Genomic DNA, 27,707 nt, shown 5'->3' with positions numbered 1-27,707 from the left:
GGTGGATCGAGACAGGGTGTGGGAGCAGGATCACGTGGGTGTGGGTATGAGGCAGCCATGTGCTGTGCTGGGGGAAACTGGGGAGAACCATCAGCAGTGGTGAAATTCTGTGGAGGGGGGAGATTTTCGAGGGAGAGGATAATATTTCTTTAAATAATAATTGTGGCTACCTGCTTTTTCTCAACTTCTGGATTCCAAAACAAACAAAAAAAAATAGGTTTTTCCTTTGAAACTTCTGGTTTCCACCTGCCTCTCCACCCAGCTCTCCTGGGTGTAACAGTCATTTCTCTCTCTCTGGTGGTCTGCTCCTCCGCCAGAGGCTTTAATTGTGGTTGCCACCGCCACCACTCCATCATCCTATGTGAGGAGGCCTCTAAGGTGCTCAAGGCAGCACCTGACCAGGCGGGCACATCTGTCTAATACCCACCTAAGCCACATCCTTCAACCACGCCTTTATCAGTAATAAAAGTGATATTTTGATCTTTACCTTCTTGACTCTGTGCCTGTCTTTTAAGTGGTTCAGAAATCTGAAAAACAGGCATACTGTTTAAACCTCAGGCATTTAAAATGACAACTAACTTTTGTCCAGAGTCTTCCAGCTCATTGGAACCTCATGATAACCCCCTAATATAGTCAGATAATCAGAAAACTATTCCTAAGCACCTATTAGCAAGCACCCACAGTTCCTAAGCACCCATAATTAAGTACCACACAAGGCAATGAACGGTGAGGGAAGGGAGGGAGGGCTTATCATGAGCACCATTTTACAATGGAGAAAGCAACTCAGAAGAAAAACGAAAGAGAGAATGTAACTCAGAGAATTAAGTACTTAGCAAGAAGAGGTCACACTGTCAGGAGATGACACGCAAGCAAGCCTCCCAGGCCTTCTAATTCTTAAATCCACACTCTTTTCATATTTTGAGCTGGGTGACTTTGGGCAAGTTACGTAACCTCTCTGTGCCTGCACTGTATCATAAAACAGAGATTAGGACGGCACCTACCTCGTTGGGTTACTGTGAGGATTAAATACGTTAACTGATGTCCCTGGAAGAATCACTAACACATAGTAAGCAGTCGATAATGGTCACCGTCACCGTTGTTATTATGATTACCATACCGGGCTGCTTCTCCAATAATAAGGATCACAACTACCACTACTAAATACTTACTGTGCCAAGAAGTGTACACTAGGTGCTATACATTCAATAACTTAACGAAACTTACAACAACCCATGAGTTTTGTCCCCATTTTACACTCAGGAATCTGAAACGCGCAGCAAAGGTTAGGTACGCCAGCTAGAGCTCACACGACTACCACGTGTTAAAGTCAGACACTCGACTCAGGTCCCACAAGTTACTTGCCAGAATATATTTATTACATAAAACATAGCAACAAGTGTGCCTCAAACCTCTATATAAATGTTTAAAACACATGAAGATACACAAAGCTCCTCTTGAGGCACCTTAGTCCAAAGTACGAAAGGAACGAAAGCTCCACAATTCTTGTCAACTGCATCCACAGCGTGAGATAAACTAATCACCACATCCTATGCCCACCACAACCCAAAAACCCACTTCCTCCCCAGAACACATCCCAGGGAGCGAAAGTCAACAGCCAGCTCTGGCTTCTCCAAGAACACCTTGTACATTGACCCATGCATGCCAGCAAGTAACCGAGCTGGAAAAACATTTTCCCAGTGCCAGGAAAGGGATCAGAGTGCCTGGGACTGAAATGCATCGCATCCTCAACACTGCTTATGATTCCCAGCACGAGCCGAGCTGAGCCAAGCGAGCTAGCAGCATCCTGTTGGGTCCTGAGATCAGCATCATGGACCAGAGGCGAGCTGGCTCCAGTGGCCTTTTCTGGGCCTGACTTCAGGGACCTACCTTCGTCGCCTGACCCTGAGGCCTGCGGTGGAATGGCACCCACATGACCCCGGGCCTGCCTATGGACTGGCAGAAGGGGCATGTCAGCGTGCCTCAAAAGCTAACCACCTGGAAGTATGGAGCCTACAGGCTCAACAGAGGATCTGGGGTAGCAGGGGCACTGTTCTTCACATGTGGGTCACGAGACCAGCCCTCGAGCCTCCCAAGGACAGAATTTATCGGAAACATTCTAAAGAGGATGTGACTGTCACACTAGTGGGGGGGGAGGAGGAAACAGAGGCCAAGAAAGAAAAGCAAGAGGTTGACTGCGTGTTAACCCCAGAGATCTGGCAGGACATTGGGGGCCTCTCAGACTCCAAGAATCACTGCTGTATCAAGCAGCCTATGCTTGCAGGCAATCTGCCAGGCAAAGTACAGTCTGCTGCCACCAAAAGAATCCAGAGTCCATAAAAGGCAAGTTCTGACCCACCTGGGGGGTATCTGCTGAGTGCCCAACACATGCCAGGCACTATGCTAGGGGCTTTCTAAAAGAATATTTCCCATAAAAATATAATTTCCTGCTTCTCTTTGGGTATGGGGGGTGGGAGGGGATCAAAAGATCTGACCACGATGGGCCACAGTCTCAAATGACAAGAAGGGCTGGAGCTGAATAGTGGCCACCTTCTGAGGACTTGACCCCTCCAACTCAACACTGGTGGCCCCTGCCCACGTCCCTGGTTTATGTGGCTGCCAGGCCCCTGTAGGCTGGTGGCCCAGGCGCTGTATAAAGGTAAGGTGGCGTCAGATGGCATGGCTGCTCAGCCACCACTCGTTTCTACAGTCCTACGGGGTCTTCACCGCACTGCAAGATTTTTGGTGCCACTTCCCTCTTAGCTGGCAGGGACAGGGAGGTGAAGGCCATTTCATCAGTGACAGTGATGTGCAGCCAGCTCTTTTGGGTGAGCATACTCACCACTCCCCTAGGCTCTTCTCCGTGCCCTGAGTCCATTTGTCCCACCCTTTAAGATCTAAGCTCCCACCACTGATTAAGTCGCACCCTCACCCCCCAGAAGTCTCAATAAAGAAATGCGGACACATGAGACCTCCAGCATCACCTGGCCTCAAAGGTTCCTCCGCCCTGCGGAAGGCAAAGCCTTGTCACCAGGGTCGAGGTGCCTGGGGGGCCTCGCCGTCACAGCTCTGGCACTGACTCAAGGGCCAGAATGGTGAGTACCTCCATTCCAAGAGAGAACGAGGCCACACATGGGCTCCCAAGGATGTCAGCACTTCCTGACATCCGGGCAGGGGACAGATCATGATTGATGAGAGAGGGGGCAAGGGCCTGCCCCAAGGGAACCGTATTCCCACGTTTCAAGAACCTGAAAATCGTCTCTGCTCCCAGCACATACTCACAGTTAAATCATGACTTCACTACATCATAAACCAAGAATAAACACTGAGCCAAGCGTCACTTTAGACATGCGATCTCATGTCTTTCTAAACTCCACCCCATCTTGACAGGACCCAGGGCAAATCCACAGGCAATTCTAGACCCTAGATGGAGAGCAGAGGACAAAACACTGCCCTCAGAAAGCACAGATCCTTCCTCTGCGGACGCGGCTGGGCACCAGCATCGCCTCTGTTGCTATGGATTCACCACGTGCTCGTGACATCTCGGCTGGTATGTTATGCATGTTACTCTCATTATTGCATTTGGCTGTGACTATTATCTGCCTGTTTAACAGATAAGAAAACTGAGGCTTAGCAAAGTGAAAGTAATCTGCTCAAAGTCAAAGAGGGAACTAGGATTCAAACCCAGGAAGCGTGACACCTGCACCCAGGCTAGGAACGCCAGAGAAGCGTCATTTCCCGATTTTCAGATGAGGAAGCTGACCTCAAAAAGTTTATGAAATTTGTCTAAGAGGATAAAACGAGGAAGAGGTCTCACTCCCAAGCCCACTTTCTTCCACTCCCTCCCGGCTGCCTCCCCCGAAGCCTATGTTTCTTCACCATCTCCCCCTACAGCAAGGCTCCTCGGTGTCCGTCCCTACTGCTGGCGTCTGCGGTGGGAGGAGTCACTGCTGTGGGGAGCTGCCGTGTGCACTGAGGGGTTCTTACCAGCGTCCCTGGTCTCTACAGGCGAGGTGCCAATAGCATCCTTAGACTCTTCTGCACCCCCTAGTCCTGGTATCAGAAATGTTTCCTGACATTGCCAATACTGCACGGGGTAGGGGAGATTGCCCCCAGCTATGAACCACACAGTACACCAAGGGCGGGGTCCAGGGCCGTGTGGCAGAAGAGACAAACTGGCGGAGCAGCCTGGCCTTAAACCCCAGCCCTACCACCGGGCACGGGCCTCGCCTCCCGTCAGACAGGAAGGACCCTGCTTCTCCCTCCCAGGGCTGACGTGAAGACTAAGTGAGGCCAGTTACGCTGAGCAGCTAGATCGGTGGTGGCATAAGCCAGTGCTCACTGCTCTTAGTTCTTATCGGCGACGTGATTTTGGTCGTCTGAACGAGACCCACCTCACAGTGACTTGGAAAACCTCTCGAAAACCAGGGGCAGGCTCTGCCACATTTACAGATACACGATCATCAGAAACACCGTTTTCCTCATGTCATGGGAGGGAGGGACGTAGGGAGAAAGAGGAGGGAACGAAGAATGGAGGGATGGAGGGAGGGAGGGAGGAAACAAAAGAGAAAGAAGAGAGAGAAGAAAGAGGGAGAGAAGGAAAGAGAGACACCACGAGCAGCTTGGCCTAAAAGTCAAACGTAAGAATCTTCCAGTTTGAGCCTGGATGGCCCAACACACACACACACACACACACACACACACACACACACACCTCTCTCTCTCTCACGCTGTCTCTCTCTCTCTCTCTCCGTCCCCCCCATACAAATGTCCCAAGCATCAGAACGGCACTGCAGTGACAGCCCTTTATATTGAAACATCAGAAACAACTAAATGCTCGACAATAGAACAGTTAAATACGTTGCAGTGGACACGGGAATATTGTGCTGCTAACAAACAGTGCTTTCAAATAATAATTATCGACATGAGAAAGCACTCACACTAAGACACAAAGTGAGGCAGACGAGACACAAAAAAATCATATGCGGAATATGATTTGTTTTGTAACATATGAATTCTGGAGGATAAAGTCGTCAGGAAATACAGTGTTGACCTCTAGGTAGCAGACGGAGGGATTTTCATTTCCTCTTTATACTTCCCTTTATTTTCCAAGTTTTCTATCTACGGTGACCATCCGAGACAGTGTGACAGCCTGGTGGGTAAGAGCAGGTGGGAATCCCAGGTCTACACCCGCCTGCTCTGAAACCCTGTGCTGGGTGTGTAACGTCTCCCGGTTAAGAACGTTGCTAGTAACAGCAGGGACTCAAAATGGTAGCTATTACTATCACCTTTATTACTGGGGGAGGAAGTTCAGTCCTGGGAATAAAAATAACGGATACTATGGGATAAAAAGATATCACCAGTTAAAGAGCCATCGCCCCTGAAGGAGCTCTGTTATTACGGCAAGAACACAGAGACATTCACCGGGAACTTGTGCAAAACTGCTGTTAGAGTTACAAAGACTGACAAGTGAACCATTTCCTGAAAACCAGCCATGCTCACAAGATGTACGGAACAGAAGACCCCTAGTAAGTCCCCAGAGGTTGCCTATGGAAAGGGGCACACCACACCTCGGCTTAGACACGTGTTGCTGAAAAAGTTCGTGTAAGGGGATGTTGCAGACTGAGCCCTATTCAGGACATAACGGGAGGGAGCTCTGTTTCACAGAATCTAAGAAATGAATTTATAATCTGATAGTATCATCCAGGAGGGGAAAAAAAAAAAAGTTCCCTAATTTTACTGTTCTATTTGAGGTTTTTACAAATTGGATTTTCTCACTACAAGGTGTCTTGGCACATTACATGCTCTAATGTTTAACTCTCCAAATAAATGCTCGGAGGCTCCAAATACAGCCTGGCACATAAGCACTCTTAGAGCTGAATACATTAACAAACAGAAACAATACACTGAGGAGAGGAAGTCATTTGACAAAACATGATGGGTTTACCAGCCCTGTGTGTGAAAACCAGTGTACCCGGGCTCGTGTGCACACACTACAACACACGCATTTTCTGAAACCACGTGACTGGAGAGGCTCTGAAACCTGAAAAGTGGGCTCACTGGGGGCATGACAGAATGTACAGGAACGTTCTACTTGTTGTATATGCTCCACGTGTCAGAAGGCTCGAAGGAGGCCCTTCTCATTTTCACCTTGTTCTTCTCAACATCAAGTGCTTTTAACCATAAAACATGAATAAATCTAAGACTAGATTTTTCCCAAGTTCCCAGTGCATGACGGGGCCTCCAGGAGGCACGCAGTGTAATTTAAATTTCATCATGAAAGGTTATCCCCACATAGAGCCTGATCTCAGTCCATCTCCCCACAGGGCGGGCTGTGCTGTAGTTAAAGCAGTAGTTTCGGGTTCTCAAAGACAGTCCCAATTTTAAATAATCCACCTTCCTCCGCCCCCATACACTGCACATCCTGGTCTAGGGTTTGACATGGTCACCGTAACTCGGAGGTTCTCAGTTGAGTGCAATTTTGTCCCCCCAGGGGACATTTGGAAATGTCTGGAGACATTTCCGGTGGTCCAACTGGGCAAAGGGAGGTGCAAGTGTGCTACCGGCATCCAATGGGTAGAAGCCAGAGATGCCGCCACGTCCTAAATGCAAAGGACTGTCTCCAGTGTCAGCAGAGCCGAGGGTGCGAGGCCCTACCATAACTGGAAAGTCGAAGAGGGGAACCTTAAAATAAAGCTCCTGCCTCAGGATATAAGTGAAGGCTGACTCCAAAGCTAACTCGAGCGCCTGTGGGGAGGCCCAGTCCTTGTCGTCGGCTGTGTGAGCCTGGATAATGACTGACTCCATCCACACCTCCGTTTCTTCAGCTACAAAATAGAAACAATAAAATTACCTGCCTCCCAAGATTTGGGTGAAAATGATGTGAGGTTATGTACAAGAAGAGTTTACAGTGCTCCAGTGCCCTGCACCTGGCAAACGTAAAACACAAGAGACTAATGAGCACAGTGAGACATTTTCTGGCCCGTAACAGCCATCACTGCCGTAACCTGTGGAGCAGCCAGCCTGAGGATGCATGGACAGAGGTGGGGCTGCCCAGGGCCAGGAAGAGCAACTTGGGAAGCTGATATTTAGGGCAGCTCAGGAATCCCTGAGAAGAGACACTAACAATTGAGCAGAAGTTCTTGGGGTCACTTGTACCCCCAAGATGTGCTGGAAGGGGGCAATGACTTGCTGAGCAAAGGCAGAGAAGAGGAAGGACCCAGGTGCCACACCACGCCTCAGTGAGCATTTGGAAGATGAGGAGGAGGGGTTCTTCTACAGACCCCCAAAGGAAAGAGCAGCAGACTAAACCATAACCTCCTTCCATCTGTCCTATAAATAATGTGGCAACCACAACTGAGAATGCACAGTGCAGGGGCCTCAAACAGGTCCTCCAAGATGCCCACTCACAGCAAGGCACCTCTCAAGAAAGCCACTGACGAGCAGAAGCAAATAAAGTTAGTCATAACCAATTAGGGAGGTTCGGAGCCCAACAAAACCCCCAAAGGGGGTGCCAACTGCGTGTTCAGTGGAACTTCTTTTTTTAAAAGAGAAGCACCAAGGCATCTGTCCCAAGGCCACGTCATCCTCCCCGACCCCGTGTCACACTCGTGCTGGAAGGAGGCTCAACTTGGAATTTCCACATTTCTGTTTTCTAAAAGTCTGAGCAGCATTTAGAAGTTGATATGGGTTAATGCTGGCAACGAAGAGGAGGGCTTTGTGTCAGGCACCTTCGACCCCAACCCGATGGTCAGACGGCACATGCATGTCCGGAGACACCCCGCGCTCTTGAGTCCAGGTTACAAGATGAGACACAGGGCATCACCTTTACGTATTAGCATCTTTAAATCTTTCAAAAGTATTAGGGAGCTCACCAAAATGCTAACAGAATGACTGATTACTCCTCTGCAAATTGCTTATTCTTTTTATTTTTATGAAAACATTATTCACAGGTAGCCAGCATAGGATGCTAGAACTCAAACTAGAGTCTGTTCAAATTCTAGCTCATTTACTGTGTAACCTCAGACAAGTTACCCAGCCTCTCTGAGCCTATAGGTTTACACATATGTAAACGGTGCTCATAATCCATATTGGGGGAGGGGGACACACAAGGAGAAGAGTGGTAAAAGCAGAGTATTAAGCATTTGCGTAAAATGAGCTAAACCTAAACTCTCTCTCCATCCCTCATTCCCTGCCTCACCACTCCCCAGATAACACCACCACAGACACCTCCACGAGGGGTCCCCAGCCAGACTCTCAGCTTTGTGAGAACAGGGACCTGGTTGCCTCATCCAAGGCCAAGCTTAGGGCCTGGCAGAGCACACGGCAGGCACTCAGGACCACCTGTGGAATGCAGAGCTGAATGAAAGGAACCGAGAGCAAAGGGCTCTAAGTCTCTGCTTCCTTCACTACAAGACAGAGACATTATCCCCCTGCGTGACCGTGAAGATTAAACAAGCTGCGATACGGGAAGGTGCTCGGCACAGGGCCTCCCCCTGAGGTGCTGGTTAAGTAACAATCCAGCCCTAGTTCTGCTCAAATGAGATCACAAACGGAACTAGGATCTCAAACGGCCACATTCTACATGCACATAATCAGGTGGCATTTTCATTTTCTCCTCGATTCACAGGCACACATGTAGAACCGTACTTGCAAATGCCAGGTGGCCAGCCACCCCCACCCCGCCCGTCCCTGGGGGTTGGCAGGGCAGGGTGTGGCTTGCAGAGCTCAGACCATGAGGCCACACAACCTGGACCACAACTACCACATTGACCGATGGGAGTGTGAGAAGCTGGCTCCGCACTCAAAAAAGTCCACCAGTTCGCCACACAAACACAAGGTGGGGAGAGACAAAGGAGTTGGAGGGAAGAGGAGAAACCAAACTCTCCAAAGAAAAACCCCCAGAGAAGCTACCTGAGCACTGGAAGAGGCCTAATGAGCAAACGGTCTCAAGTTTTAACTTGGACAGAGACACTCCCACCAACATTCTGCACTAAAGACAAGTGCTGTCGCTCAGCTCTGCAGAGCAGAAATCAGAGAGATCTCAACCTCAAAAGACGGCCAAGGTCATCGTGGGGCGGAAGAGAAAACACGCAGTGAAGGTGCAGGTTCAAGCCCCATTCAGCCTCCGCTCACCCAGAGGCCCCAGGCAGCTCCTGAAACCTCTCTGAGACTCTCGCTCCCCAACTGTCAAAATCGAGAAGTTACAAGGACATTCTTCCAGATCAAAGTGTTCTGTGCATCAGAAGCAACCTGCAAAATCCAGACCTCAAGTTAATATACTGAACCTATAATTAACTTTCTCCCAAAGGACAATCCCAAGTCTCATAATTTGTGAGGGAAAGAAAAAGCTGGCTGGGTATCTCTAGGGTGCTGTTCAGAGACCATTCCACTCTCAAGCTAAGAAGCGTTATCTATGGAGGAAAGAAGAAGGGGTCACAAAGAGAAGAAAACTTCTGGAAGGTGCTGACCAAGTGAGCGAGATCATCCCCCATGCCTAAGAAATTCTTTCACGTTCTCAGCAACTACTTACTGATGGCCAGGCCCTGTAAGCGACTAGGGACACAGAAGTGAACAAGATAAACCCCAATCACTAAGGCTTCTACTTTCTCTTTGGTCACTGCTACATCCGCTGGCCCTCCCCTCCACTGTAGCTTTGTGCTAAAGGCCTGACTTGGCCTGTGTCCTCACTGTGGCTCTGACAATATAGTGGATGACCACCAAACTGGGGAGAGTAGCTGAGTTCCAGCTACCTTACGATCTTGCACTAGTTTCTATATTCTCATACACGAAATGAGGTAGAGAACAATCTGACTCGACCTATTCACCTGAGTGGTATCTTCTGAGAACCAAAATCCACATATGAAAGCATTATGCAAATGAGTTATTCCTTTATCCAAAGGTACCAGCAAGCCAACCAACTTTGGAGATTCCTTAGCGTCATGCTGAAAATCATATGCAACCATCTTAGCCCCAGCCTGGTCCCTAGGTGCTCCAATTCCTCTTAGACCCCCACCAGCCACCAGGCCTGACCTCAGAGCAGCTGTGAATCTGCCCAAGCATATAGTGGCCCTCACATCTCCCACTCCCCACTGGGACCCACTGAGGAAGTCAACCTTATGTCCAGCTGGGCAAAGAACCAATTCAACCTCACCCAAGCAAGAAGCGTATATGCCTCAAAATAAACACAAGTGGAAAGCACAAGTGTGGACCTCACCATCCCAGAGAAGGCTGCATGGGCCGAGGCCAACGCCTTCCACAGCCCAGCACATCAGATTCCTTTTTTCCTACATAGCTAGTCCCTCCATGGGAGGAAATAAACCCAGCACCAGGGAGCCCTCTGAGCAAACTGATTCTGGACTTCCCAGAGCTTCGAGGCAATGGTGAAGGTTGGGAAGAGGGGCTGTATGGTGGACTCTCGAATATGTCAAAGCATCCTGCACACCAGCATCAACTGGAAGCCACTGACTAAGTGTGAGACACCGGTACTCGCTCTCGGTGAGCCTCCACTTTCTCGCCTGTAGGATGATCATAAGGATTAAGCACGGTGCTGGCAAAGCAGCACTCAGTGACAACAGCTTCCGTCGCCTATGGCTGAGCCCCTTCAGAGGCCCCACCCCCATGGGTCCCCAGGTCCATCTCACTAGACCTTGCCAATTATGGACTATCCCTCTTAATTGGGGGGAGGGGAAAAAATCCAAGAAAGGGGAAAAAAAATAATTATTCAACCATTTCCTTCCCTATTCTGCTTTGACTTTCTACAGGGGTCATACAGATGGCACCTGTTTTAGTTAACTGAGCACTGAGCTTTATCTAGAGACAAGAAATCGCTTCTTTTCTTGCCCTCACTCACCGATCCTCACCTCCCACAGCCCTCTAGTCAAGAGGTGCCGATCCCTCCGGGGCTCTGCGTAAGTCTTCTTCGTCTGGGGGGAGTGGTCCTGCTCTGGAAAAGAGAAAGACCCCAGACGACATGTGACTCCGTTCATGGCTTCGTCAGGGCCAAAGGAGAGCGGATCCAAGACTGTGAAGACCACTGTCTGCACTCACGCCAGGGTCTAGAAGATCGCACAGGCAGTGCCGCCCGCTCTGCAGGGGATTATAATCTTTCATAAGGCAGCCTACCAGCTGCATTTTTACAGTTTTAAAAGACTTTTCATGTTAACGGATTCATAAATAATGAGAAAATCTTTAATCAAACCTGGAGCCTAATCCAGGGGAAGGGCTGGAAGACATGGTTCTCTATATCTCTTTGGGTCTCATGTTTCAGGAAGCCCTGTTTGTTCCACTCTGTGCAACAGCCTCCTCCTAATCAATCAGTCAATCAATCTTCCTCTCTGTCTCCCTTCCCACCCCACCCCCACACACAATAGACACAAGAGAGTCAGAGCCCAGGGCCATAGATTTATTCTTCTCAAGGTCTCTAATGTTCTGAACTGCCATCTTCCCATTGTGAATGTCCCCCTGGGTCCAGTCCACAGGGCCATTTTGATTTGAGAGAAAGGAATTTCCTATCATTGGCAGAACATTAATTTCTAGTATACGTGCTCAGATTAGTCATGTAACTCAACATATACTTTTTCAAACTCAGGGACAGAAGGAAAAGAGAGAGAGACGAAAAGACATATTTTTTCTTGCCACACAGGAGCACCAGAAAATCTTTACCTGAATTGCCCCAAAATGAAAAAGCCTGTTGGTTCAAACATTAGGAAAAGCCACCACGTGCTGGCCCCAGTGGAGCAACAATTCAGGACACAGAGTGTTCTATTCATGAGGAGAACATATGAGAGATGTTTTCTTTAACTATTCAGAGGCTCAGTCATGTCCTATTAGGCAAATAAAATTCATATGACCAAGAAGACACTGGAGAGACCCCTTATGCATATCTGCCCTGCTCTGCAAAGCCCCGTCCAGCAGCCCTGTGTCCCTCACAGAAGGTGAAGTCAGTCTAACAGAGACAGCAGGTTCTGAATCATTCAAAGAGATAGTATCCTTATTGATTTCATAAGCAAGTCCAATTTGGCCTTCACATAAATGTAAACTACTTGAGAAGGAAAACCCTCTAGAATTCTCTTTGAAATATTGTTACACTATTTCCCTGAGTTTCAGGGTGATGCCTTTCAGCTTTAAATCTAGAAAGGACCTTAACATGCTTCTCAGAAGCCCAAGTTTATTCTGGAGACTTCTCATTTGAGAAACAAAGAGAAACAGAGCCCCCAATTCTTCCTTTTCAGGATAGGGTTAGTAATAATGCTACGTTATTACTCGGGAGCCCCAGGAGCACAACGATAAACGATATAAAGCACATGGCATGCACAGAGCAGGCCTCTGATAAAGTGTCGCAAGTATTATCGCTATTATGCAAACCTGGGAAAGCTCAAAGAGCAAGAAATGAGCACAGACGGATTCCCCACCTCCCTGCATTTTCACAGGAAATAAACACATGTGACTGATCCTTCATTCGATAATCACCGGGCTCCTCCCGTGTGCTAGGCACAGAGTTGGGAGGCACAGAGATGAAGACAGCGAGATGTGAACGGTCTAGTTCAGGGAGAGACAGAAAAACGAAACGGAGCACAGTAAGCTGAGTGACGCAACAGCAGGAGGGACCTCCGATGGATGTGAATGGGCATAGATTTCCAGAAAGTGGACAACAGGATTAGCCAGGTGGAAAAGAGTGACTCACTGATCGGAGGGTGGAGCCAGCCAGGAAAGCCCAGAGAAGAGAGAGAGAACCACACACACACACACACACACACACACACACAGGCACATGGAGTTCGCCATGGCTGGAGCAAACACGGGCAAAGGACATAAGAGAAACTGGACAGGTGAACAGCCAACGGGCAGATCATCACCCTGAGGCCTCCGGGGGGCCAAAGAAGGATTTTTCACAGAAGAATGACATGATTAGATCTGCATTTTGGAAACATCTCTCCTATTTTTGGTAGCAGTATGGAAAATAAATGTGTGGAGAGTGCAAAACAGTAAAGATGAACGAAACATATGGAGCCACTGTCAAAGCTGTGTACACACGGAGACGATCCAGCTTTTTTCTCTGGGGAAAGAATGTCTTTTATTCCCCACAAGTGTTTACATTTCACTCATGCACATGCACACACACATATACACACACGGCATCTTGGGAGTTTTGTGACAGAGTTCCTGGTGCTGTGTTGCTTAGCAAAGCCAGTGCTATCTGGAAACTTCTGTAAGAAGCAACACCTACCTGACGTTTGTGTCCAAAGAAAATAAATCAAAGACTTGGACCTTGGAAAGGCTCAGGGACAGGATGCATCGGTGATACCAAGAAAGGGAAAATGGCAGACTGACAAAGACCCTTAACTATTAACGTCGAATTTGACACTGGGAGTCCCTTAGCCTCCAAACAGCCAGTTTCTCAATATGGCTTCAAAAATAAGAGGGGTGAGAGAAAAAAGCAGAATTAAGAGAACCTGTAAAACTGGGTAAATTAGCCACATTTAAATCCACAAGTATCATGCCCAGGAGAGAAAAACAAATGGTTTTGAAGGGTATTATTCAGAAAATGAAAGAGAGCAGAAAAAAAAGAGTTACAGAATCGATTCAATAAATCGATACGTGCCTTGCTCCCCCAACACACACACAGTATGTGTTGTATTTGACAAAAGAAAATATACTTCTGTGGTGTAATGACTCTCGTGTCAGAGCTGAGTTTATTTCCCAGCACTGCCAATTACTGCATGACCTTGCTTGAGCCAGTTTTTTAACCTCTCCGGGCCAGTTTTTGACACTGCCTAGACAACAAAACCTCGCTCACTCACTGGGTAGAGTTAAGGATTGAAGAACATAAAGCAGTTAGCACACAGTAAGTGCCCAGAAGAGTAAAAGCTATTATCAGTAGTCTTATATGGATGAAACCTTCATGTAACCGATCAGAAAAATATCAGAAGCAAAGCTGTGGTCCCCAGCGTGGCTGAATGGAGGAAAAGGCAAATTCTGCATCTCATGCAGTGACTGTTTTTGAGGGCACCTTAGAAATTGCTCTGAGGACATCTCTACCATCAACACTGTGGTCGGGCCCTCCCTCCACTGAAGTACTAAGTGACACTATGAACATTTGTTCGACAAGCCATTTCCTGAGCACTTACTACACGCGAGGCAATATGACAACCCATACTGCAGCAATGACAGGAAGACCCGTCTTGTCCTCAAGGAGATGAATTAATCCAAAACGCACGTACACAAATGACTGCAGTACCAGGTAGGAACCAACCCACACGGCAGGTTCGGAGAGCAGAGGTAAGGTTACAGGAGGCCAAGAGGCCAATTGCCCGGAGTTATGTACAAGGATAAAGCAAAGGATTCGAATGGAGTCTTGAAAAAGGGGTTAGATTTAGCCACACCCAGACAAAGGGAAGGGCACTCCAGGCAGAGATAATTGTAAATGCAGACTCACAAAGGCCAGAAAGAACAGGAACTGGAAAGGAAACAGCAAGTATGGGGGTTGTCCTAGGGCTTAAAAGCTAGGAACTGGACTTTAATCTTTAGCTCAGCATCCCAACCACAGGCTGCTTACGCCACAGGCTACCAACAGGTGTCCCGTGGGACAAACTGGCTTCCACAGAATCACACAGGCTTCCTGACCCCAGGGCGTGTCTGAGCCTTCAGGAGTTTTAAGGGCTTTGGAGATCTCCTTAGAAGGAAGTTTCCCCAGCTTGTTTGACCACAGAGCCCTTTTCCCCCTTCCCATCCTCTCTCGGTTCTGAGAGAAGAAGGCACAGTTTGGAAAAGGCTGCTTGCTGTGTGTGCTGACCAGGGCTCTGGTTCAGAAAGTCTATGTTACATGATGTAAATATAGAAAATACGTTACTACACTGACCTCAAGCTTGCTGAAGTAGGCAGATTACATTATTACATTCACCATGGTCTCCAAACCAGATTTTATTCTTTCGAATGTGATTTTTGTAAAACGGTGCTCTTTACCATGTGATATCTGCATGTGCTGTGCATGACAACCTGTGCTCGTACCGGGTACAAGAGGTGACACTGTGAGAAGAGCTGGCTCACCAGTGCTGCTCAGAGAATGGTTTGCCACTGTCAAATTAAAAAAAGAGGAAGAAAAAAATAATTCCAGAGCGAAGTCACCCTAGACCACCCAGGTGAGAAGCTGTTCACTCACGGAAAGCAGTTTGTGACAGGTTTCTCTAGCGCTCTGGAGTTCTGACAGGAAGAGAAAGGAGCAGAAGAAGGAACGATGGATTTCAAGGCAGACAGATCTGGGTTTAAATCCTTTCTCTACTTTTTAGGTCGCGCCCTCAGGAAAGTCATTTCTAAGAACCTGTCCCAGCCTAGCTGCCAATATAATGTGACTTATAAGAGAAAAATTTTAAAAAAAAAAAAAAAGATAGGCAACCTAAACATCCAAAAATGGTCAAAGAGGTAAATAAGTAACAATACATATATATGATAAACTACAAGGCCACCACTAAGAATCACTTTTCAAAGATTTTTTTTTTATAATAATAATACTCATAGACCATGTAACAATAAAGGAAGAGGGGGAGGGTAATATGGCTTTAAACCCAAGACGAGTGACATGAAACTTACAGACAAAAGAAATGAGCGAAAAGAATGCAGAATGTTTACAATCAGGAATGACTCAAAAAAAGCTAAGCTCTGCCATTAAAACAAGGCAGTGAAGTCAACGCACGACAGCCAAGCGGGCCTGCCTCGGCCCTCGGATACATTCCCTTGGAGGCTGTGTCGGAAGCACCAAGAAGGGGCAGGACAGAGATGGACTCTTCTATCTATTTCAGCTGAGATGTAGGTCAGTGTGTCGTTTCTTCAAAGAGGTGAGTCAGGATCAGAGCACCCGATAATTCAAAGGCAGAAGAGACAAGAGCTAAATTAAAGAGGCCTCTCTAGAGTCCGGCACCGCCCCCTCCCCCCAAGACTTCAATCTTCATGCCATTTTTTCCCTAGCTACTGATGAAGAAGAATGCACTATTAAGTAGATCATCTCTCCCCCTCTCCAACTGTCCTATAAATTGGTCCTGTGTTTCCCAACTCCAAAAGGGATAGTAACTCATGCAGAGCAAAATGTCAGTAAGTACAAATTTAGAACATGGGTTAAACAATACTCTGATCAAACCCCCAGCCACAACCCTGAAGAGACAGAGGGGCAGAAAGCAAGAGCCCTGCTCTCCCTAAAACTTAATTCTATGCTCTAATTCAGAGCGGTATAATTAACCCCGAGTTTCGCTGCTAACACTGAACTTTTTCAGCCTGATGAGAATATCATTTAGTATCCTGCAATCGCCAATAATAGCAATATGACACAATGGCGCCCATTGAGGGTCTAATCAGGGCACATAGTCATTTACATAGAACATTTTCTGTGACTCTCTGTAATACAACGCCACAAAGACTCAATTGAGACACAAGTCTCTCTTTCCCATAAACTAAAAAAGAAAAAAGGAAAAAAAAAAAAAAGGAAAGAAAGAAACCACAATTTCCTTTACAGGACAGCATAGACGGTCCCCACCCTTCCCGAGGCTTTGCCAGGCCCAGGCACTTCACCGGAGACTGCTCGTCCTGATGCTGATCAGAAACAGGACATTTGTGCGCCACCGTGCGTGTGGTGGCCTCATCTTTTCACACGGGACCATGAGGTCCGCAACGCTTTGGGAGAACCCTAGGCTTAATAAAATGGAGCACAGGATGTGGGGGGTGCAGCTGGATTAGTGGCAGCCGAGCTCCACTTTTGCTGGCTTCCCTGGAGTGGCTCACGTGGCCTCAGATTCAGACCTGGAGAAACGTGAGTCACTGTCCCATCCTACGGCCCAGGGGGTGCCAGGGGTCATGAAGTGAGTCTGCAAGGGGGTAACCAGGCGCCCGAAGTCACCAGGGAGGGAGAATGTTATGGCCTTGCCAGACAGTCGCTATGCTGCCAACTGCTATGCAGGACTGGGAAGCCAGACGGACCGGGGTCTGAATCCTGGCTCCACTCCTTAGCCTCGGACTTCTAGCAGTCACCTAACCGCTTCATTTTCTCCTCTGAAAGATGGGCTTTGAATACTGAGCGAGGTTGAAGATTCTCACTCATGCATCCGAAATACGCGACACACTGCACAGCCTATATAAGGAGCAATGAATGTGGCCATAGTCATTATTCTTCAGTAAAGATCTGTGGAAAAATCAATAGGCCTTGAAGTGTAATATTTAAGAGTCTGGACCCTGGAGCCAGGCTTCTCTGGTTCAAATCCTAGCTCTACCTCTTGCTAGTTGGGTGACCTTACTTAACTTGTAAGCCTAGTTCCTCATCTATAAAATGGGCAAAATAATAGCACCTACCTCCTAGGGCTGCTATGAGGATTAAATAATATGTATATGTGTGTGTGTGTGTGTATATATATACACACACATATATATATGTATATGTGTGTGTGTGTGTGTGTGTGTGTGTGTGTGTGTATGCCAGGCACTATTCTAACAATTTGTCATTTAAATAAAAATAAGATGAATCAATAGGGATCTGGGGAATGGGGGTGACCCTTAATGCAACAATAGCAACAGCTACTAATATCTATGTTATGCTTTCATATCCACCATGTTATTTACTCCTTTAATTGAAACCCAAGAAAAACAATCATATGGTATAAAATCGGGGGCTAAATTCTAAGCAATGCCTGGGAATCTTCCTTTCTTAAAGGTTTCATTTATGAAAGAAGAAAAAAAAGAAGGCCCTGGTTAATGGGAAGTAGCAAATGAATGACCATCTGTTCTTTTTCTAGCTCAAGTCTTTGCCTGCACAGCCAAGTTCTTCCCAGCAGAGCACATCCTTCTCACGTGCCATCTTGAGGGGACAACCAATGGGAAGATCTAAGCCAACATCTAGCACCAGAACGGGATGGGCTGAAGGACACGGAAAGAGAGATTTGGGCCGAGTTCATAGGTTGCTTTCTGAACCAGCAAAAAGGACTCTACTAGGTAACTGTTAACAGTGTGAGCATCTTGGAGTTCAGACTAAGAGGTCCTCCCCAGTCCCTGCCACTCACATGCCCCAATATGCCTTGGCGAGAAGCCTTTTAGTAAGCAAGCATTTGCTGAATACTCAGGTCAAACAGTCTGTCTCTGTGGACCAACCCCAACAGGGCCACCATCAGCAGTACTGCTATCAAGGCCAGATCACGCCCAGACAGTCACCAGTCACCATCTTCTCCACTGCTACATGTCTCATTGTTCTGAGGGATTTCCACACCAGTAACTGGTCCTTGGTCACTCTGCCCAAATGCAGATCCAACGAGTCGCTTGTAACCCTGGAAAATTCACCAAGACAAAACACGTGTACCACCTGGCCAGTAGCACCGACATAACATGATGGTGACCTCACCATGGCTTCATATAGCGGATGCCACTCAAATTTATTATTCCAGCCTCAACACGCTCTCTGAATCCAGGCTCTTGTTTCCAACAGTCAGCTCAATGTCTCCGCGTAGATGTCTCACAGGTGTCTCAAGCTCAAAAGTCCAAAATACCCCCTTCTCCCAGCTCATTACACTCCCACCCAGCTGCCCGCCCCCCCCCCCCCGCCGCCCCCCCCCCCTCTCTCGCTATTCCACAAACAAGCCGACCAGTCCTACCTCGGGGCCTTCTCACCTGCCGTTTCCTATGCCCACCTGGAAAGGCTTTTTCTCTGACCACCTGTATTCCCTTACCCTATTTCACTTCTGGTCACAGCCCTGAAGTCTGCCTGTCTTCCCACCAAATGTAAGCTCCATGAGAGAGGGGACCTGGTCTATTTCAGTTATGTCAATATCCTCAGCACATCGGAGTGTTTGGCACAGAGTAGGTGTTGAATAAATTGTGTGTGCTGAATGAATCTGTTAATTGGTTAATTAGTTAGAGGCCAAGGTAGACAAAGAGAGGGTCAAAAACGAAATCACATCTGGGGCTGACCTAAAAAGAAAGTTTTTAAGACGCCCTTGAAGCCTAGCCGAGGAGTCTCCTGGGGCTGCCCAGATGCCAGTTAAATTGGGCTTCCCAGCTTCTCTTTTCTCTCTTCCCCTCTGTATGTTATTTCATAATTTTTGAAACTGATAGCACATGAAAGTCTGGAGCTGAAGGATGAGAATGTCACACAAAAAAAGGAACCAGGCCAAGAGGAACATCCAGGCAGGGAGCAGGAAGAGGTGCTGGGGAACTGAGTTACCCTCTGCCACCTGGTCTGATCTGGCCAGCTGGATGCAGAAGTGACAGCAGTCACTTACTTGGCCTTAACTGAGAGCCAGGCACCTAGCTGAATGCCTGTCCTCATGACAACCCTATGACAGTCACAGGCATGCTGGCTCTAACCTGGGGCTGGGTTCTAATGTTGATGGAAAGCAGGGCAGGACTGGGCATAAGCATAATATCTCTTGAAATGTGCCAGTGCAGGCATCTGTCAGAGAAGGACCCAGGGTCACCTTGAGATCTAGCACTGAGCAGGTGAAGTAATGGGCTAGCGGCTTGCATTTATGGGCCAGGCTGCATGAGAACTATGCATCTTTAACCCCTGGACACACTGCCATGGCCGGAGATCCACACTAGGAGAGAGAGGCATCAGGACACCAACAAGGAAGATCAGGGGCGTGTTTCCAACCCCACACTCCCTCCCAGCCAAATCTGTACATACAGCTGGTGAGAAGCAGAGCCAGAGTGGGACCTGCCCCACCAGCATGTTGAACCAGACTCAGGCTGGGCCTCTTCTGTCTTCCTAGAGCCCACGGCACCTTCCACACGATGGGTGCTTCCCACGTGCCTGCCGGAAGCACTTCGGCCAAGCAGAGGATTAATCATCTGCATCATGCTTTGGAGCCTACTAGAGGCTTCCACAGGCTCAAGTCGGCAGCCCAGTAAGATGGTGTCCCGCCCCATCTCTCCAATGTGGAAAGCTGAGAGATGCAAGTCCTAGAGGTGGTCCAGGGGTGGCCCAGGCCTTCTGACACCATCTTGGTTTACCTTCAGCACCCCCACTTTTTCAGGCTCCCTGCATCTTCACTCTACCATTTATGAAAAGCAAGATCTCCGTACAGCAAGACTCTAACAGACAATGGTCACCGTGCAGAGTGATCAGGTGGTTCTCCGGTTAGAGGTGAACAGAGGAGTAGGAAAGTTTACAAATGTGTCGGTTTACCAATTTCTACAGTCTATTCAAGTCCTTTAAAACACTGCTTGCTGCCCACACCGGTAACATCCAGCCTCCTCTTCCTCCTTAGTAAAAAACCCTCGGTTTTAATTTTATATATTGCACCCAGGACTGAAAGCTACATTTCCCCACCTCTCCTGCAGCTAGGTGTGTGCATGTGACTATGTCAGGACCAGTGAGATGTAAGCAGAAGTGTTCCCTAGAACTTCCAGAAAAGGGCTGATTCTGCAGATGTGCCTCCTTTTTGGCCGGCGCCTTTCTGCCTTCTGCTAGCATGTGGCCCAGACATGAGAGCTAGAGTTCCAGGAACACCCTAGACTGTGAAGTGACCTATAGCAGCAGTCCCCAACCTTTTTGGCACCAGGGACCAGTACTCCTATGAGAATCTAATGCCTGCTGATCTGAGGTGGACCTGAGGTGGTGATATTAGCGCTGGGGAGTGGCTACAAATACAGATGAAGCTTCATTCGCTCGCCCACTGCTCACCTCCTACAGGTGGCCCAGTTCCTAACAGGCCACAGACCGGTACCAGTCCATGGCCCAGGGATTGGGGACCCCTGACCTAAAGTGTGGAAGCCATGTGCAGGAAGATGGAAGCCTATGTCCTAGATGACACCCTGGGCCTCTAAAGGTCCTGAACTGCTATCTCTAACTTATTTTTATGTACATGAGAAATAAAACTTTACATCACGTAAGCCTCTGTTCAATTACTGTTAATCTGAGGCTTTTCAGGATTTTTTTTTTTTTGGTGGTTGTTATATGCAGCAAGGCTAATCCCAACTAACATAAACCCAAAGCAAAAATAAACCCCTAACAAAACCCTGCCCCCATCTCTTATTCTCGACCAGCTCCATAAAAAGCAAAACATCTGTCCAGATAAAAATCCAACATTCCTACAAATTAATCTGTTTTACATTTGAATGTCCAGAACTTCTTATACTATCATCTCTATCACTGGCTCCAAAGAACACACAATTAAGGATCGATGTCCTTTTCTAATTAAGAGAAAAATTTCCTCCAGTCTTACTCCTCAGAGGTCTTCATGAGTCTGGGGAATGAGAGGGTACAAAAAGCAATTTTAAGCTCCCACGTGGGAAGAAAAAGGGTAAAACAAAACTTCGAGATGAAAATAGTACTGTGCATCTTTAATATTTTTATCCTTTCTTTAATGCAGCTAAACATTATGTTTATTAAATACAAACCATGAAATAATTACAAAAGGGACTGCCCAAGAAATGTTAAACACACAAGAAGAAGAAAGTCCTATGAGTCCCCCCTTATAAGTGCATAGAACCTGGGGGATTTCCTATCAGCTCACTTAATCCACACTAACAAAAAAAAAATCATGATAATTTGAGCTGAGGTTCTACTTTTATCCTATAACATATACGGGAACTTGGGTTTGGAGAAGTTAGAGGGTTTTTCTGAGGTCACATAACTATTCAGACATTCTTCTTGCTAAAATAATCGGGAAGGGAAGAGAGGAAACAGCCAAGAGTAATATTCCCTCTTAATATCTTTCTGTATAATCTTAAATTTTATACAACTATGTACACACATTATTTGATCACTGCTATCCTTTTAAAAAATAATAAAGTTACTTTTCATGGCTCTGAAAAGGGAAAAGTAATTGGACCAATATGCAATGTGGTCCCAAGGTCTGAGCAATGCACACAGGTGTGAGGCTCATCTGACCCACGAAGACGCGCCCACATCCTCGAGGCACAGATGGGGATGATGCTGCACGAGGCAGGACTGTGTCCACAGTGCCCCCTGCAGCACCCGTAGCCCTGAGCAGAGCACCAGTGCTGTGCTCAAAGGCACCGTCTAACACAGGGACAGAGCGGTGTCATACAGCATTAGAACGCGTTATGAAATGACACACTCCAGATTGAAATTTTTTCTTTCTTGTTTCAGATTCATTTCCAAACTACCTTTCATTTCTCAGGGGTCCTAACTTGTTGCCTTAGTTATGGATCTAAACAAAGGCCGAGAACTGGTGGGCTGCGGGCTGACTTAGGCTCACATGAGTTTGGTTCGCCCACACTATGTTTTGAAACAAATCTACGCTAACGTTAAACAGTTAAAGAGATTTCACATTAAAAGCCCAGATTTCTGGGTTTTCATGGAGAACTGGGTAATGTGGCAACACTAGGCCCACGTTCTTGGGTTAGCCATGAGGGGAGATGACAGGATGGGGACAGGGGACATGGAGCAGTCCTCTGTCCGCTCCCGGCACCACCTCTGCTGAGGCCCAGCTTCAAATCTATTTCTCCCATAAGAGAAACACTTCTCAATGTCCATCCTTCTATCAAAAGCACAAACTGGAAAGATAAACCAAGAAGACCTTACATTTCAAAAAAGGGAGAGAGCATATGACTCAGCAGCAGCAAAGACCTTTGCTTTCTGTCTAATAGGCAAGCCATGTACAACTGTGAAGAAATACAAGTAAGTTAGGGTGCTTTTTCTTTCACCTGGGGAGCCCCTCATTTCCACTCACTGCCAGGGCTCTGGATGCATGTGAGGTTGCTGCCTAAGAGCTCTGAGGAAGCGCTTTCATGGAGAAAAAGTAATAAAACTGACAATATTGCAGCATCCCTGAGGATATGCAGCCCCTGCAAAGTCCACAAAGACCACTAGCCCAGTCAAGGCCACTGTCAAATGTGTGGCCAAAACTCCACGCAGAGTGATGTGTCCGAGCAATGTCTAACCTCCAGCCTCTGTAATTATTCTAGGAGCCACAGAAGGCCCCGGACTTGGCTTTGGGGCCAGTGATCCAAGCAGCCCCCAGCCAAAGGAAGGCAGCCAGGCCACCCCGAAGACCTCATAGCCTTATCCTAAGAGTGACTGGACCACACGTCTGGTTGCCCCTGACCTCTGGATACACCTGAATGGATGGCCACCACACGCGCAGGACAGGATGTGAACAGCACAGGGTCTGAGGACTGGAAAGAATGTCAGGAGGGCGGGAACCTCCACTTCTTAAGTATCTACCTTATTCAGACAACATGCCCAGTGCTTTACATGTGTGATCACATTTCATTTTCACGACCTCGTGACGTAGGTCTCATCCACCCCATGTTTACAGATGAAGAAACCGAGGTTGAGAAGCTAGTAACCTGTCCCAGGTCACTGTGAGTCACAGGCAGGCAACAGGCTGCTGGTTTGGGGGAACCGGGGTAGAGGATGGTCAATGGTGCAGGCGGAAATCAGGGGCAGAAGCAGAAACTGATCGCTGGCAGCCATTCAGATTCAAATGGCATGTGTTCCTTTGCTGAGAGAACCCAGATCCACAACCAAAGGAGCCGTGGCGTGAGGTTCAGCAGATCACCACCCTTTGCAACACAGCACATGGCCTCACACGGAAGGCTTGGCCAGTCGGGGGACTTACTAGATTATTCTTCCTTTCCAGTAAAACCATAAGGCACCACACCCCTCCAGGGCCACAGCTCTTCTTCGCGGGTCACTCTTGAGTCTTCACCTCCAGCCCCCAACCCCAGCCACACACTGACCATCCCTGAGTCCTGCTGGCTAACTAAGAAACAATGGCTTGGAACATGGCCTTTCACCACCCTTGAGGATCTGGTCTGTAACAGACCACCTGAAGCCTATGCAGGAGCCCTCACTGGCAGGTAGTAACTGGGCCACAAAAAGCAGGTTTGAAAACCTAATCACAGAATCTCAAACAGGTCTGAGTAAGATAAAAATCGTACCCACAACATTTGCTTTCACTGAAATCAATCATCTGAAGACCCCTAGAAACAGTCATCCAAGGAATGTCTTTTATTTCTTCCAATAGAAACTTGAAGTCAAAGGTATCTATGTCCCAAATTTCTCAGCAACTTGCCATGTTCTGGGGGAGGAGGGTTTCACTTCCACATTATGAGCAACAATACGGGATTCTAAGCTGACCCATACCAGGGTTAAGTTGTAAATCTTGCCTGAAGGTCTTTCCCTTACAGGAAGACCGTGTGTCCTGAGGCCTCACCTCTCCTCGGCCCTTTCTAGCTATAATATCTCAGTGGGATTCCAAGACTCATCCAAAAAAGGGCACTGTCACAAAACTCTGTTTCAAATCTTGAAAAGGGCCCTTTAAAAAAATTATTTCCTCTAAATCATCTCAGTGTAACCCCTGCGTTGGGTCAGTGTGTAACGTTGTGTGTGACAGGGAATAACAAAGGGGTTCATGAACGTATAATGACGACCATGTGACCCAACAAAATCCTGAATCATGGGATGTCAGGGCAACTGCTTAAACCAGGTAAGAAAATAAACTTGGAGGCTCAGAGTCTTGCTCAAAGTCACCCAGCTGGAAGAAGCAGATCTGGCACTAGAATCCAATTCTCCACACTCCAGAACCATGGTTCATGGTTCTCCCTACAACACGCTGCCTCTTCTCACCCTCCTGGAAGGCGGGGCTCTCCCTGCTCACAACCTCTAGGCTCTTCCCACTCCGTAACCGCCTCGAGAAGCTCTAGAATGGCTGTCATGGTGAGCAGGAGAAAGCATACCTGGGGGAGGGCACATCTTAGCCAGGGAAAGGAGGGACTTGGGTCTATTTTGTTCTGTCCCTGCCTTCAGCTTCTTGCAGGTGTCCAGGACAGACCCAAAATCCCAGTATTCGACACCAAAGAAGACATGCAGGACGCTGCCCTCCCAAGTCCAAGGTACAGCATGGGGTACTGCCCTACACTGAAGAGGAGTCGGATCCGGCCTGACCTGCCCCGCCCGCTCTGTTCCAGCCATCTGTCCCCTCTCCCATGCTCACCGTAGACCTTAAGCAGCTTCCTCCTGGGGATGAGTTCTCCACACCCCAACATGAAATGTCTAATTCAATAGAGCCCCTGTTGACTGTTACCTGAGCCAAACACTGAGGAGACATACTAATGAGTAAGACTTGAACCTTTCCATGATGACCTTATAATCTACGGGAGAAGACAGACCTCAGAACGACTATGACCCAAGGACTGCAGTGCAGATAGAGGGAAAGAACTATGAAAGTTAAGAGAAAGATGCAATTTATTCCAAATTTACAGCGGGGGGGGGAGGGGGAGGCAGCCACTAGGGAGAATGTGCCTTCTGAGCTGAGCCTTTGAAGGATGAGTGGGGGGCAGGGTTCCTGTCAACTGAGAAGACGAGCATTCCAGGAAGGGGGAGCAGCAGGAATAAACCCGAAGAGGAAGAAAACCGTGGGTGTGTCTCGGGACGCTCCCAGTCTAACGCAGCTGCAGCCTGGGAAGCCTGGAGAGACTGAGGGGAGACAACACTGGAGTGGTAAGTTGAGGCCACACGTTGACGTGGAGACACTGTTTATAGCATATCCAATGTAAACCACACGCGGAAGGTCTTGAATGCCAGACTGGAAAATTCGAACTTATGGGGAGCGGCGAGGCGCCCTTGAAAGCTTGCGGGAGAGAAGGAGACAAGGCTAGAAGGCTTTCTGTGGGCAAAGACCCTGGCCCTTGTCATCGTGCCTCCTCAATGACAACTTTTGGTATCTGTTCCGCTTGCTCTGCACATCACGTCCATTTCCATGACAATCCCCGTATCTGACCATCTGGATAGTGACTCCCTCCCACCTACTCTGACCCTTTGCCATGCGTATGTCCCTGGGAGCCTCATTCACCAGCCTCGCCTCCCACTCAGAGGCCAGCAGGCATGATTTTGTAGCTGAATTGGTTGCCAATATTTAAAAATTAGGAGAGGCCATGCATACGAAATTCTGGCTTTTTCTAGGGCTACACTTCTACATGGCAACAAAGAAGCTGACCAAGCAGCTGCCCCGCTGTAGGCAGAGCATGCAACTTCTAGCTTCTCAAACTGTCACCTCTTTTTCATCTCCAAGGCTGAGAATAAACATCCACTGTCCACTTATCTTTTACCAGGCCACCGACACCCCCACACACACACACACACACACCCCTCCCCCGCCACAAGGGCCTCTGAGTCTGCACCGCCCGGCAGGTGGTGGAGAGGGCTGCCTTCTGGATCCCTGGACCTTCCAGTTTCAGGTCCTAATCCCACATCCAGATCTCATGGCCCCCCCCACAAAACCCATCACCTCATTCCTTCACGTACACTCTCAGGCCCTGGCCAATGGCACCGCTGAAAGAAATCAGAAGGCCCCCTCAAGAGGATTAGGCAATGAGCTTAGGAGAAATTTAATATACCTTTACTTTCCCTTCTGTCACCAACTCACCTCTTCCCGATTACTCCCGGTGTGTCAGGTCTTCTAAGCAGGGCTTAAGAAATGCAGCTGAATAAGATGGGAGCCCTGCCTTTGCCAGATCTGGTAGACCTGGAAAAATTCCAGGTGACCACGGCTTAGATGCCACTCAGAATGAATGAAACAGCGCAGCTCATGTGTGAAACCTAGACATCCACATCCACTCTACAACCAAATGTTCAACACGCGCTTGCCAATAAATAAGGCAGCAGGCACAGGGTTTCAGAACAGGATGGATGTACAGTCCCTGGCATTTATTCCCATCAGTATCTGCAGTTTGTGACACATGAAAGGAAACTCGCTCTATTTCTTAGATCTCATGAGTGAGAAAAAGAAAAGGTTGGACATGGTAGAAAAATAGAAACAAATGTAAGTGTAGTTCCTATCTTCAACAACAACAACAACAACAACAAACATTAGCTGGGGATCAAAACATCAAACCCTAGAGATTGAAGAAGTCACTAAGACAGGTGTGGGAGGAATATGAACATGGGCGCAGGTCCAGGGTTAGGCCTGCTGGATAAGATAGGCTAGAGCTGGGTTTTGAAAGACTTTTTGAACCAAGCAGGTGGCCTAAGAGGGTACAAATACTCAAACTTCTGTTTTGACCAATCATCAGGCCCTCCTTCTAAGTAAAAATTGTGGATCTAATAAATTCACAGTTGAAGAAATAGTAGGAAAACATTAAATCCCACTTTAGTAAGAGTAAAGTTCAAAATGCCACAGAAAGCCACAAATTCAGCCCATGAATGGGTTTTCTACTTGGCAAGACAGCTCCTCATCTCTAAGTGATGAGACAAAGGAATGAATGGGCATTCACATCAGGGAAATTCCTCGTGATCGTTAGAATGGGAAGGGAAGGAAAGAGGGAGGTGGAAGCAAGCGAACTAACTACCTGCAGGCCCCTCTGATTTAAACTGGCAAAGGCAACAACTGTTTTGTTCCAGTTGGCATGACCTCCAGCAAGATCTATGAAACGAAAAGAAAAGTGAATTTCTATGCTTTTAATAGTCATTTTTCTCTGTTTTCTCACTCTGAATTTCTCCTCCAAATTCTGGTCACACGGCCATTTGAAGCTCCCCAATAAATAAATCAGCCCACACCACTGCGGACAAAATGGACAAGCACCTTCCCCACTGCTGTATCCCACACTATGTTTGCTCCATGAGACCTCAGGCCTTCAAATGCCTTCTCCCAGCCCCACTACACCCACCAGGCCCATCCCTGACAGCTCCCCTCTGCTTACCCAGTCCTCCCTGCGGCTCATCCAGTCCTCCCCACATCTTCTCCAGGATGGATCCTTGGGTTCAGCCACTT

General features: G+C 47.8%; 1 protein-coding gene across 2 annotated transcripts in view; it reads right to left on the bottom strand.

Moving 5' to 3' along the window:
• Nucleotides 1-27,707, bottom strand: part of PTPRJ (protein tyrosine phosphatase receptor type J) — a 140,406-nt gene that overhangs the window by 81,974 nt on the left and 30,725 nt on the right. The window contains exon 1 of one of the 2 annotated variants that reach the window (XM_039869357.1): nt 1,888-1,947. The exons of the other annotated variant lie outside the window; for it this stretch is intronic. Coding sequence (XP_039725291.1) covers nt 1,888-1,932 — 45 coding nt within the window. The 5' untranslated portion in view covers nt 1,933-1,947. Of the gene's footprint in view, nt 1-1,887; nt 1,948-27,707 lie in introns of those variants that run through there. 2 annotated transcript variants of the gene reach the window in all.

This window comes from Pteropus medius, unplaced genomic scaffold (assembly GCF_902729225.1).
Source record: "Pteropus medius unplaced genomic scaffold, Ma_sr-lr_union100, whole genome shotgun sequence".
Lineage (NCBI taxonomy): Eukaryota > Metazoa > Chordata > Mammalia > Chiroptera > Pteropodidae > Pteropus > Pteropus medius.
This window is presented reverse-complemented; position numbering and strand designations above follow the sequence as displayed.